At 34.4% G+C, this 13,790-nt stretch overlaps 2 protein-coding genes across 2 annotated transcripts; both read left to right on the top strand.

The window, feature by feature from the left end:
• Nucleotides 1-2,328: 2,328 nt before the first annotated feature.
• On the top strand, nucleotides 2,329-2,886 carry LOC126025811 (keratin-associated protein 13-1-like). Its single transcript, XM_049785575.1, has 2 exons — nucleotides 2,329-2,519; nucleotides 2,595-2,886. The coding sequence occupies exons 1-2, from the start codon at nucleotides 2,329-2,331 to the stop codon at nucleotides 2,884-2,886; spliced, it is 483 nt and encodes a 160-aa protein (XP_049641532.1).
• A 7,785-nt stretch (nucleotides 2,887-10,671) lies between these two features.
• On the top strand, nucleotides 10,672-11,244 carry LOC126025810 (keratin-associated protein 13-1-like). The gene has a single exon (XM_049785574.1). It carries the CDS (start codon nucleotides 10,684-10,686, stop codon nucleotides 11,242-11,244), a length of 561 nt encoding a protein of 186 aa, XP_049641531.1. The 5' UTR covers nucleotides 10,672-10,683.
• The last annotated feature ends 2,546 nt before the right edge of the window (nucleotides 11,245-13,790 follow it).

The raw sequence follows: 13,790 nt of genomic DNA, 5'->3' as shown, positions 1-13,790 counted from the left end.
CACTTTTCAAAGAAGAAATGGCTAAATATATGAAAATGTCTCATTTTTTTGTTTGTTTTTGTTTTTGGGCCACAGCTGGTGATGCCCAGGGGTTACCCCTTGCTGTACGCTAAGAAATCTCTCCTGGCTTGCAAGACAACAGGGGACGCTGAGAGTTCTAATCGTGGTCCATCCTAGGCTAGCACGCACAAGGCAGACGCCTTTTAGCTTGTGTCTCCAGTCCTATAAGGTATATAGGACAACAGGTAGGTAAAACAGTCCATGACATTGAGACTAAAGACATCTTTATGGAGGAAACAGCACTCTCCAAACAAGTGAAAACAGAGATAAACAGCTGTCAATATATTAAGCTGCTTCTTAATTATATATTAATTTATTAATTCTTAATTAATATATTAAGAAGCTTCTGCACTTCAAAGGAAATAGTGAACAAGATACAAGAGCCATCCACAGAGCGGGTGAAACTATTCACCCTATACCCATCAGATAAGGGCTAATATCCAAAATATACAAGTCACTGAAGGAACTTTACAAGAAAAACACATCTAATCCCATCCAAAAATGGGGAGAAAAAATGAACACGTTGCCAAAGAAGAAATACAAATGGCCAAAAGGCACATCAAAAATGCTCTACATAACTAATCATTGGGAGATTCAAATCAAAACAACTATGAGGTATCATCTCACACCACAGAGATTGTCGCACATCATAAAGAATAAGAACAAGCAGTGAAGGCGGGATGTAGAGAGAATGGAACTCTTATTCACTGCTGGTGGGAATGCCATGTAGTCCAACCTTTATGGAAAGCCATATGGAGATTCCTCTAAGAACTGGAAATTGAGCTCCCATATGATCCAGCTTTACCGCTCCTAGGGATATACCCTAGGAACACAAAAATACAATACAAAAATACTTCCTCATACCTCTTTATTGCAGAGCTATTTACAATAGCCAGACTCTGGAAACAAGCAAGATGCCTTCACCAGATGAATGGCTAAAGAAACTCTGGTACATATTCACAATGGAATATTAAGCATCAATCAGGAGAGATAAAATTACAAAATGTTCCTATACATATATGTACATGGAATCAATTATGTTGAATAAAATAATTCAGAGGGAGAGAGATGCAGAATAGTCTCACTCATCTATGTGTTTTAAGAAAAATAAAATACATTTCTGCAATAATTCTCAGAGACAAAAGAGAGTAGGTATGGAAAGACCAGCTCATGGCATGAAGCTCACCACAAAGAGTGATGAGTGCAGTTAGAGAAATAAATACATGGAGAACTATCATAACAATGTCATTGAGTGAAGGATGTAGAAAGCCCATCTATAGTACAGACAGGGTGGGGTGGTGAGAAGGAAATTTGGGATATTGGTGATGTGAATGTCACATTGGTAAAGGGGGTTATCTTTACATGACTGAAACCCAACTATAATTATATTTTAATCAAGGTGTTTAAATAAAGATTAATCATAAAAATAATATAGAGATACAACAAATAATATAGAGATACAAAGGGTTATCAGAGATTACTTTGAGAAACTGCATTATATGAATCATGAGATCCTGGAAGAAATGGAAAAAATAAGAAAAATTAAAAGACATTATAGTACTAAAGAATTACACAATAAAGTTTAAATAAATATTTGTTATACTATAGTTTAGATGACAAAAAAACAACATAAAAAGGGATATGAACGGACATTTTCACAACTAGTTAATGTGAAAAGCATCTATCTAAACATACATTATATGACCTACTGTGTACTCAGTTACTGTAATTCAATTTTTCTTTTAGGAATTTTCAAATAACATAATATATTAATATAGGAAAATAATTAGTGAAGAAAGTAATTTTTAACAGAAACAATTTGATTAATATATCTTTCTATAGAACTGACAGAAGAAAAGTAGAACTTACATTTATTTAATGAGTGCACTTAGCTTCAACCAACCTCCACAAAGGAAATTACTCAATGACTCTTGGCCTAGGAATAATAGTCATTTGTTCCACTAGTAAAAATATGACATTAAAGACATAGAGTCATAGTATTTCTAACATTGTTGGAGTCATTGACTTAGAGTTAAAATAACATGATGAATTTTTAGTTACAAATGAATGATGCTAAGGATTAATATATTGCAATTAAAAACATGATTGAGTTACAAACATGAGAATGAGTGATTCCAGTGTTGGCAATATGATTGTAAATTAAGTCACTCCCACTTTGAGAGAATAAAAGACCTGAGTTCCAGGAGGTGACATCAAACCTCAGAATCAATTCACTCTAAATCTCAACTGATCTCATCTCCTGACAAAATGTCCAGCAACTGCTGCTCCAGAAACTTCTCCTCCAGCTCTTTTGGGAGCGCCCTGCGCTACTCTGGAACTTCCTGTGGCTCCTCTTACCCCAGTAACCTGGTTTACACCACTGAGGTCTGCGCTCCCAGTACCTGCCAGGGATCCTCTCTCTACACTGGCTGTGGGGAGACCATCTGTGAGCCCATCAGGTGCCAGACACCCTGTGTGGTGCCCATCTCCTGCCAATCATCCTGCTATAACCCAAGACCCTCTAACTACTGCAGACCTTGCCAGTCCTCCTGCTACCGCCCAAGGCCTTCCATGTTCTGCAGTCCCTGCCAGTCATCCTACACTGGGTTTCTGTGCTGTGGACCCAGCAGCAGATGCTCCCTGGGCTATGGTTCTGGAAGCTGCTACTCAGTGGGCTGTGGATCCAGCAGCTGCAAACCCCTGGCTTTTGGGGACAGTGGCTTCCCTACTCTGACCTCTGGATCTGTCTTCTGCCGCCCTTCCTACCTGACTTGTCTGCCCTGCCATTCTTCATATTGTAGACCAACCTGTAGATCTGGCTGCTAAGGATCACCTTGTTACACTTTGACCTTGTTTCCCATTTTTATGAATGTTTCTGTAATTACTCTTTATTAACATCATTATCTTTAAAATCTTTCTTCATTATCATCATGCAACTTTCTGTAACCCAAATATTTGAAGTTAGGTATCTTGTCTTTGCTTAAAAATAAATTTAAATTTCTGCTTTAGAAGTTCAATATGTTTGTATTTTATTCACCAAAATTCTGTGATTAAGGGGCTGACACTTGCTTTGTATGTGATAAGTTTGTGTCCCAGCATCTCATATAGTCCTCAGCACCTTATATAATTCTTGAGTGCAACGTCAGGAGTATCTCTTTAGCATCACCAGATGTGACTCCCAAGTAAACCCCAAATTGTGTGATCAATAATTTGTAATCAAACTTTATATTGTAAAGTTCCATGCTTTTTTGATAGTTAATGTTCAAATAAGTCACAAATAACTAATTTTCACCAGAAAATAAACTACGAATTTGGAAAGTAAAGAAATTTGAAACAATTCAGGGCTTGTATTATCCAGCATACTGGGATATTGCTAAGCACAAAGTAGTCCAAAAAGTCAGATGTAGCCCAAAGTTCTAATTTAGAACTCTCCAAATATTTTCACCAAAGTATCAAATAATCCTGAACATCCCTTAAGTGGTATAGTGAACCATAATATATATAAGACCCTTATTAATTGTGGTTTTGTTTAAAAGAATTTATAAAAGATTGTGTTTACATGTCATACAAATGAGCTTTGCCAATTTAATTATCTAGGTAATATAAGTAGAAATGTTAATACAAATAGATATTTTTCTGTTTTACTATAAGTTGAGTTATAATTTTTTATTTTATTTCGATTTTTTTGGTTTTTGGGTCCTACCCGGCAGTGCTCAGGGGTTACTCCTGGCTCTATGCTCAGAAATTGCTCCTAACAGGTTTGGGGGATCGTATGGGGTGCTGGGATTTGAACCACCCACCTTCTGACCTTCTGCATGCAAGGCAAATGCCTTACATTCATGCTATCTCTCTGGCCCCAAGTTATAATTTTATAAGTTATAATCATATAAGTTATAAGTTTATAAGTTATAATCATAATAAACAATTACAGATGTATATATGTAGATACAATGTAAATCCAATAGTTATATACCCATGAAAAATTATTACATTTTAAAAATAACATTTAAATTATATTCTAAAAAATAAATAAAATATATTGTATATATATTTTATATACTAGATAGAGGATTAAGATACATGAAAATAAAATATTAGAAATAAGTATTAATTGACTTTCATTGCTATTGTTAAGAAAAAGAGTAGGTGAGTAAAATTTGTAGAGGACTATAATCTTCTTGTTATTATTAACAAATAAATATACAATTAATAATTTTAATTAAAATAATTATATATTTAATGTACATGTAGTCTTAGAAACAATTGGATATTGTGCTTTAAGAGATTATTCCAACTCAAAGAGCAGTGAAAATAGACTATGAAATGTCTAATAGAAGGCTGGGGATGCAGTACAGGCAATAGGTCTCATGCCTTTGGTGAACACAAGCATTCTCCTATACCCAACATCATATGGCTCTGAGAATTTTTGAATGTTGTTCCTTAGTCCCCAGAGAAATAGTCTGCAACATTGCAAAGCCTGAACAATACTGCATCCTAGAGCTATAGAAAAGAACAGGCAGCCTGGTTGATTTGATATTGCTGAAAGTGGTCTGCAGTACACTCAATAATAACTTGGGAATCTCCACACATAAACACACACTCAATAGACATCAGAGAAGTTAAAATAGGGATCAATGAACAAAGGATAGGGAAGGAAAGACATCAAGTGGAGAAGAGAAATGGTAGGTGTCAAGGCTTGGTTACATTAAGAGTTGTAGAGCTGGTGTGTATGTACATATATCTAACTTACAATACTGAAGGACACAAAATCAAACCATAATAAACAAGCTTCAAAATGTGCCTTCCAAGTGGTTTTTCTGTGGGTGGGAGGGAACTCAGGACCATTGATGAAGCAAAATTGTCCTGGTGGTAGAATTTTGGAACATTGTACACCTGTAAACTCAACTGTGAAATAGCTATGCAAATCATGGCCACTGTGTAAAACTGTTAAAATGAGCCACAATGAACAGATGCTGAGGCCCATTGACTTCCAATAACTTTGACCTAAAGCATAAATTTCCTTTTTTTAATGTCTTAAAATGTTTTAAAGTCAGTTTAAAAAAATAAATGGAATGTTCTTAATTTAATAATAAATAAAAACTAGATTTATATGTATATATATGGATTTTCAATAAAAAGTCAAATAGTTATAATCAAAATTGTAGCAAGTTAAAAAAAATAAAACACAATAGAGGTGTAGTTCCAAGTAGAAAAGAAGGGTCATTCTATAAATTCAAATCCCATACAAATCCAATGCTTGATAAATATAAATAAAGGTACATACTTAGGCATGATAAAGTTAAATTAATGAACAATTACAAAAGGGAGAAAAATGGAAACAAAAGAGTGAGATAAACTCAAGTTTCTTTCATAAAAACTACAAAACTGTTTGGGAATTGAATTCTAATAGTATATGTTGAAAGTTAAATATCAACTAGGTTAAAATGAAATAAAGTTAATATATGTATATGCATATATATGTTTATATATCTCCATATTTTAACTAAAGTAACTGTTAATTACCATAGATATATATAGTTATCTCAATAGATAGATACACAAATTATCCAGTTTTATATGGCATGATATAAAATATTAATATTTTTCTGTAGTCAAAATTTTCTTCTGTTAATACATACTCTACTAGTATCAAAATCAAGGTAAAAGGCCTATGTCTCTAATATTGCTGTCATTTTTAGAAAGCAAAAAATGTATAATGATATTTGCATATGAACATTGTGAGCAGCTAAAAATAGTTGATACTTTCCTATATATGATTCCCATTAGCCACATGAGTTTATTCAGCAATTTAAATGTGGCTTCTAGGATTGAAGAAATACAATTTTAATTTGAGTTACTATACATTTAATGTGATATTTAATGTGATGCATACTGGCAGTGGTGATTTTATTAGAGGATTAGGAAGCTTTAGAATGACCTTTAAATAAACAATAAAATCAATAGCGCATTTTCCTGGAAGCATGACGGAATTGTTCTTTTACTTGCTTTATGGTCTAATAAATGCCGTATCAATGATCAAAATTTAAGGTTAATGAAGTGGAAGTATCATATTTGTTTGTATTTCCTGATATGTTTATTTACATTTTATCTTTTCCTACTCCTTTATATTTTTTTTATTATTTGCTTTATTTGGGGTACATACCTACTACTGGTCAAGGCTTTGTTACTCTTGGCTTTGCACTCAGAAATTACTTCTGGTGAGTTTGGGAAACCAAAATTTATGCAGTGGATAAACTTATGTTGGCCACATAAAGGCAATGACTGTACTCTTAGATTCCTGTTTCATTATATTTAATATTATTTGGGAGGTTTTATTTCAACAGAGACTACTCCTGAAGAGGCATGAAGTATTATTATCTGGTTGCCAGGGATCAAACATTATGTTTCTCCCTCAGATAATCTGTTTTAATTAGAACATAATTTTATTTGTCATTTATAATTATTTTTTAGTTTTATCTTTTTTCCTTTTTTAAATAATATCTTTAAACATTTTGATTACAAACATGATTGTGATTAGGTTTCAGTCATGTAAAGAACACCCCATTCACCAGTGCAACATTCCCACCACCAGTGTCCCAAATCTGCCTCCACTCCACCCCACCCTACATGCTTTCCACTTCTCTCATTCATTCACATGGCTATGATAGTTTTCGGTGTAGTTATTTCTCTAGCTGCACTCACCACTCTTTGTGGTGAGCTTCATAAAGTGAGCTGGAAGTTCCAGCCCTCCTTTCTTTGTCGCTGAGGATTGTTGCAAAAAAGTCTTTCATTTTTCTTAAAACCCATAGATGAGTGAGAATATTCTGAATCTATCTCTCTCCCTCTGAATTATTTCACTCAGCATGATAGATTCCATGTACATCCATGTATAGGAAATGTTATGACTTCATCTCTCCTGACAGCTGCATAATATTTTATTGTGTATATGTTCCACAGTTTCTATAACCATTCATCTGTTGAAGGGCATCTTGGTTGTTTCCAGAGTCTTGCTATTGTAAATAGTACTGCAATAAATATAGGTGTTAGGAAGGGATTTTTGTATTGTATTCTTTTGTTCCTAGGGCTAAGAATGGTATAGCTGGATCATATGGGAGCTCAATTTCCAGTTTTTGGAGGAATCTCCATATCGCTTTCCATAAGGTTGGACTAGACTGCATTCCCTCCAGCTGTGGAGAAGAGTTCCTTTCTCTCCACATCCCCTCCAGCTCTGATTGTTCTTATGTGTGCCAATCTCTGTGGTATAAGATGGTATCTCATCACTGTTTTGATTTTCATCTCCCTGATGATTAGTGATGAGCATTTTTTGATGTGCCTATTGGCTTTTTGTATTTCTTTTTTTTTATCAAAGTGTCTGTCCATTTCTTCTCATTTTTTGATGGGATTAGATGTCTTTTTCTTGTAAAGTTCTGTCAGTGCCTTGTATATTTTGGATATTAGCCCTTATCTTATGGGAATTGGGTGAATAGTTTCTCCCACATGGTGGTGGCTCTTGTATCCTGGGCACTATTTCCCTTGAGGTGCAGAAGCTTCTCAGCTTAATGTATTCCCATCAGTTTATCTCTTCTTCCACTTGTTTGGAAAGAGCAGTTTCCTCCTTGAAGATCCCTTTAGTCTCAATGTCATGGAATGTTTTACCTACATGTTGTTCTATATAGGTAATGGTATCAGGACTGATATCAAGGTCTTTAATTCATTTGGATTTTACCTTCATACATGAAGTTAACTGGGGGTCTATGTTTGCTTTTTTGCAAGTGGCTAACTAGTTCTGCCAATACCATTTGTTGAAGAGGCTTTCTCTGCTCCACTTAGGATTTCTTGCTCCTTTGTCAATAATTAGGTGATTGTATGTCTTTGGAACATTCTTATATTATTTATTAATACATTGATAGTTCTATATATTTGTTATTGTACTGATATTTGGTCAACTTTTTATATCCCTTAGTATTTCCTAAGTCATATATATTTCTGTATTAACTTAATCAGTTATTAATATTTCAATATTTTAATTTCATCATTATCTTGAGACCTTGATGTTCATCCTAATGTGTTTCTGTTCATATTTATAACCAGAAATAATTGTATTAACATTGTGCACTAAATATTTAGACATAATTGACATATATTGCATTTTTATACCCTTCTAACAAACTGACTTCATTCTCAAATAATTGCCCTGGATGTTAGTGAATAATTTTTAATATTTTAGTTCATTAATCTGGTATGGTAGTATTTTTTTTGCAAAAGGATATGTAAATGTTTAGTAAAAAATAATCTCATATATATATACCATATCTCTCAGTAGCAATACCTTTTGCAATAATTGAGAAAATTGCATGTAATTGTGTTAAAAATAAAGATATCCAGAGCAACTCCTAAGTCAAAGCTGTGTTTGAGATCAAGATCTCTGAAAAAATAATACATAAAATGACCAAGGGAAGGGCCAAAGAAGTGGTGCAGTGGTAAGGCGTTAACCTTGCATGCATTTGACCTAGGATGGGCCACATTTCAATCCCCCGGCATTTCATATGCCCTCCCCCACAAGCCAGGAGGATTTCTGAGCACATACCCAGGAGTAACCTCTGAGCATCACCAGATGTGGCCCAAAAATAAAAAAAGAATTACCAAGGGAGAATACATATGCATCTATATATTGTTAACTCAACTTCATCTAAATTACATCAAGAAAGGTAAAAACTCAAGAGTTATCTCTTTTACTCTACCTTCATTGGCATAGTCATACATAAATATTACTGTGGAGGATGTAATTTTTTTAGTTCCAGGTGAACAGAGTTTATACCAAACTGATTCATGAGAAGTCTATGAAAGAATACTGCATAATGTTTGTAGAAACTACAAACTATTCTATAACTTCTATAATATAAAAATTCTAGAATTGTAAAGAATGGAAGTAGTGATAATTGATAGAACAAATACGATGCAGTTTATTTTTAAGCAGCATTATTTTTTTTCATTTAAATTAAAATTATTTATTAATATATTTAAATAACTACATATAACAAAATTGATAAATTAATGTAAATATATAGTTTATTATGTACTATTCCAATAAAAGTTAATTGATGATTTCTTGTAATTGAGACTAAGAAACTTACCAGAGCCAGATTTACTATTTTGTATGTACTATTTATTATATGTAATTATATATTAAACACCAAGAAGAGAGCTAAATATATATATTTATATATATTTGTATATATAAATTTATATATATTTATATATTATATATATATATTTGTCTTTCCTTTGAGGTTTTGTTTTTGGTCGTACCCCTGTGTGTTCAGGGCTTATTTCTTTTTCTTTTTTTATAATTATCTTTATTTAAACACCGTGATTACAAACATGATTATAGTTGTTTGATTACAGTCATGTAAAGAACACCCCCCTTCACCAGTGCAACATTCCCACCACCAATTTCCCAGATCTCCCTCCTGTTCCCCCACACACACCTGTACCGAGACAGGCTTTCTACTTCATTCATTCACATTGTTATGATAGTTTTCAGTATAGTCATCTCTCCAACTGCACTCATCACTCTATGTGATGAGCTTCATGTCATGAGCTGCTACTATGCAGCCGTCAGGAGAGATGAAGTCATGAAATTTTCCTATACATGGATGTACATGGAATCTATTATGCTGAGTGAAGTAAGTTAGAGGGAGAGAGAAAGACGCAGAATGGTTTCACTCATCTATGGGCTTTAAGAAAAATGAAAGAAATTTTTAACAGTATCTCAGAGACAAGAGAGATGAGGGCTGGTAGGTGAAGCTCATGACATGAAGCAGCGTTATTTTAAGATTAGTAATCATGAAAATAGACTGTACATGTTCAGGATGGGTACATGGCAATGTACATGCTTTTTGTCAAATTCTATTTAAATACAAAGTTGAATGACCCAAGAAAATGAACTTTCAAAGTAAATAGAGTTTCCAAAGATTTTGACATGTGAATCCTTAAATAAGTGCACAAATACAGTTATAGTGTTGTACCTAAATAAATTCCCTGCTTTATCTCTAAAATCTCTTATATCTCTCAATGCTTCTGAGGAACTTTTGTTCCTCTTATGGAAATGAGAAGAAATAGAAAACTAGTAAGCAAGACATGAAAAAATAACTTCAGGGATCAAACAAATTTAGAGAAAAAAACAAAATTCATGATAAATATTTATATAACCAAAGGAAGAAAAACATCTCTTTTTAAATACTTGTTCATAGAAGAAAGCAAATCAAGTAAACATAGAGAAATATTGTCTTGGTCAAGAAAGAGAATAGGGATTTTCCCAGGAGAGATTACTAAGCGTTAGCAGAGTAGTCATAGCATTTTTGACAGTGAAGACCTCATTAGATTAGGCTGAAGCCAACTAATAAATTCACCTGAATTTAAATGAGACAGTAGAAAACATTCCTCATTGATTATAAAATGTTACATAATTCTCATAGGGAAGTAAGGGATTCTTTGTGTTGTTCATGTGAATATGATGAATGGCACACCCATTTCAGAGTATAAAAAGGCTCCAGTCCAGGAGACGGCATTAAACCTCAGAATCAATTCACTCTAACACAAGTGATCTCATCTCCTGACAAAATGTCCAGCAACTGCTGCTCCAGAAACTTCTCCTCTAGCTCTTTTGGGAGCGCCAAGCACTACTCTGGAACTTCCTGTGGCTCCTCTTACCCCAGTAACCTGATTTACACCACCGAGGTCTGCACTCCCAGCACCTGCCCACTGGGGTCCTCTCTTTACACTGGCTGTGGAGAGACCATCTGTGAGCCCATCAGGTGCCAGACACCCTGTGTGGTGCCCATCTCCTGCCAATCATCCTGCTATGGCCCAAAACCCTCCACCCACTGTAGACCTTGCCAGTCCTCCTGCTACCGCCCAAAGCCTTCCATGTTCTGCAGTCCCTGCCAGTCATCCTACACTGGGTTTCTGTGCTGTGGACCCAGCAGCAGCTGCTCCCTGAGCTATGGTTCTGGACGCTGCTACTCAGTGGGCTGTGGATCCAGCAGCTACAAACCCCTGGCTTGTGGAGTCAGTAGCTTCCCTGCTCTGAATTCTGTCTCTGGCTTCTGCCGCCCTTCCTACCTGACTTGTCTGCCCTGCCATTCTACATATTGTAGACCAACCTGTGGATCTGGCTGCTAAGGTTCATGTCAGTTCATTTCTTACTTTGTGTCCCATAGTCACCTATATTTCTCTTCTCACACTCTTTTAACCTCATCATCTCTAAATAGGTTTTTCCTCTCAGATACTGGACACAAAATGAATTTATCTGAAAATTGGATAACTTAATCATTCATTAAAAATAAAGTTTAGATTCTGATTGAAAATTAACATGTTTATATTGTCCTATATAATGATGTTAATCGTGAGGCCAGAGCGGAGGCGCAAGCAGTAGGGTGTTTGTCTTGCACACGCTGACCTAGGAAAAACCACGGTTCAATCCCCAGCATCCCATATGGTCCCCCAAGCCAGAGCAATTTCTGAGCTCATAGCCAGGAGTAATCCCTCAGCATCACCGGGTGTGGTTCAAAAATCAAAAAAAGTTAATTGTATTGTAATATTTGATCAATTTTGCTTTTAAACCATGATTTATCAGTGTTACATTATGATTAATCATAATTATAAAAATACAATATTTTGAAATTCTAGAAAGTTGAGAATATGCACTGATTTTGGAACCTTCAGTATTTTACTTAAATTGTATGTAAAATTTACATTTTAATATGTTCACTCATCAAAAATTTGATTGATTATCTAATTATTTAATTTATATATTACTAAATTGAACCTTATGAAGATAGCATATTAGCTCATACTTATAACAGTTCTTAAAATAAATAGAATTATCCAATTAGCATTATTCATGATTGAAAATGTCAGGGTACAAATAAAATGACTATATGAATTTTAAGTTATTGAAATGACCATGTATTTTCTGGCAAAAGTAATGTAGTACCTGCATTTTTCTGATAATTATTCACTCTGATATTCTTATTCAAGGATATGCAATAAAAGTACTATAAAATTCAATGGAAAAATTTAGGAATAATGGGTTTATATTTCACCCTGAATAACTACTCTTTAGAACAAAGAAAGTTAACGTAAGTATTTGATATCATCTTAAATGTTGAATAAATAAAATTCCGGGCTATGGATCTGGAAGCTGCTACTCAGTGGGCTGTGGATCCAGCAGCTGCAAACCCCTGACTTGTGGAGTCAGTGACTTCCCTGCTCTGACTTCTGGCTCTGGCTTCTGTAAAATAATTCTACATGGTCAATATTATGTATAATTCTCTGCCAGTCAGTGATTTATAGACATAAGATGCAAATAGAGCCCCTGGTTGAGAAACATTATTGCAAACCAATGTTGAATAAAAATACTTTTAATTACCATGGGGCCAGAGAGATAGCATGGAGGTAAGGTGTTTGTCTTTCATGCAGAAGGATGGTGGTTTGAATCCCGGCATCCCATATAGTCCCTTGACCCTGCCAGGGGCGATTTCTGAGCATAGGGCCAGGAGCAACCCCTGAGCGCTGCCGGGTGTGACCCAAAAACCAAAAAAAAAAATTAATTACCAGAAGGTCATATTTGATGACAACTACTTTTATTTTATTTTATGGATTTAATTATGGGGCTTGCAAACCCAGCATATTTCAAATTTCACTTCTGGTTCTGTACTCAGGGAATGTTCTTGGGGTTCTCAAATGCCATGTGTAGTGTTGAGAGGACCAGTCCTGGATGGGCCATATGTAAAACTAGTGTCTTTCTCTTACTAACTCTTAGGCCCCAGGAACTATTTTAGAAATGGATTATGTATGCAAAAATTATACATATAATGACAAAAGGAATCATGTGAAAAAATCACTATAAATTATATAGATTTACTTGAATTATAAAATAAGAGGAGGGGCCCATAGAGTCTCCTGCATTTGCTATTTCTCTTCCCTTCAATAATATAGTTGCCCCAACTACAGAATGGTCTCTCACATATGTGGGACATAACAAAATTGAAAAGATGACACCATGCTATTTATAGCAACATGGATGGAACTAGACATATGCAGTCTTTGTGAAGTAAGAGGGTCAGGCAGAAATACAGAATAATCTCTCAAATGTGGAAAAGGAAATTACTACCAGACAGACCTTAAGAGTTAGCCTTCTGTGTTACAGAGTGAGATTCTTACAAGAGGGTAAGCTTGACTTGTGGATTAGAGGAAAAATATTGACTCTGTTATGGGTATGATGTTGGAATATTGTATAACAGAAACTCTATTATAACAGATTTGTTAATATTGGTAATTAATACAAACTAGAAAAATAGCACATATGGAAAGTTATAAGAAAACTTGAATTTACAAAACACATGCATGATTTAAAAAACCTCATGAAATAACATATAAAATATGTAATTAAATCTTAATAAAGTGAATATCAATTAGTAAATCAATATTATTTAATAGTAATGAAAATATTATTGAAATGCACATTGATAAGAGTATTAAATGTTCCAGTCCAGGAGATGACATTAAATCTCAAAAATCTTCTTGTCACTTTTAGTTCTCATGCTATGACTCATTTGAACTAATCTGTTATGACCAACTGCTCTTTTTTGTTTTGTTTTGTTTTTGGGCCACATGCAACAATGCCCAGGGGTTTTCCTGAATGAACACTCAAAAATCATTCCGGG

This window comes from Suncus etruscus, chromosome 13 (assembly GCF_024139225.1).
Source record: "Suncus etruscus isolate mSunEtr1 chromosome 13, mSunEtr1.pri.cur, whole genome shotgun sequence".
Taxonomy (NCBI): Eukaryota; Metazoa; Chordata; class Mammalia; order Eulipotyphla; family Soricidae; genus Suncus; species Suncus etruscus.
Note: the sequence above shows the minus strand (reverse complement) of the source record. Positions and strands in the feature narration are given on the sequence as shown.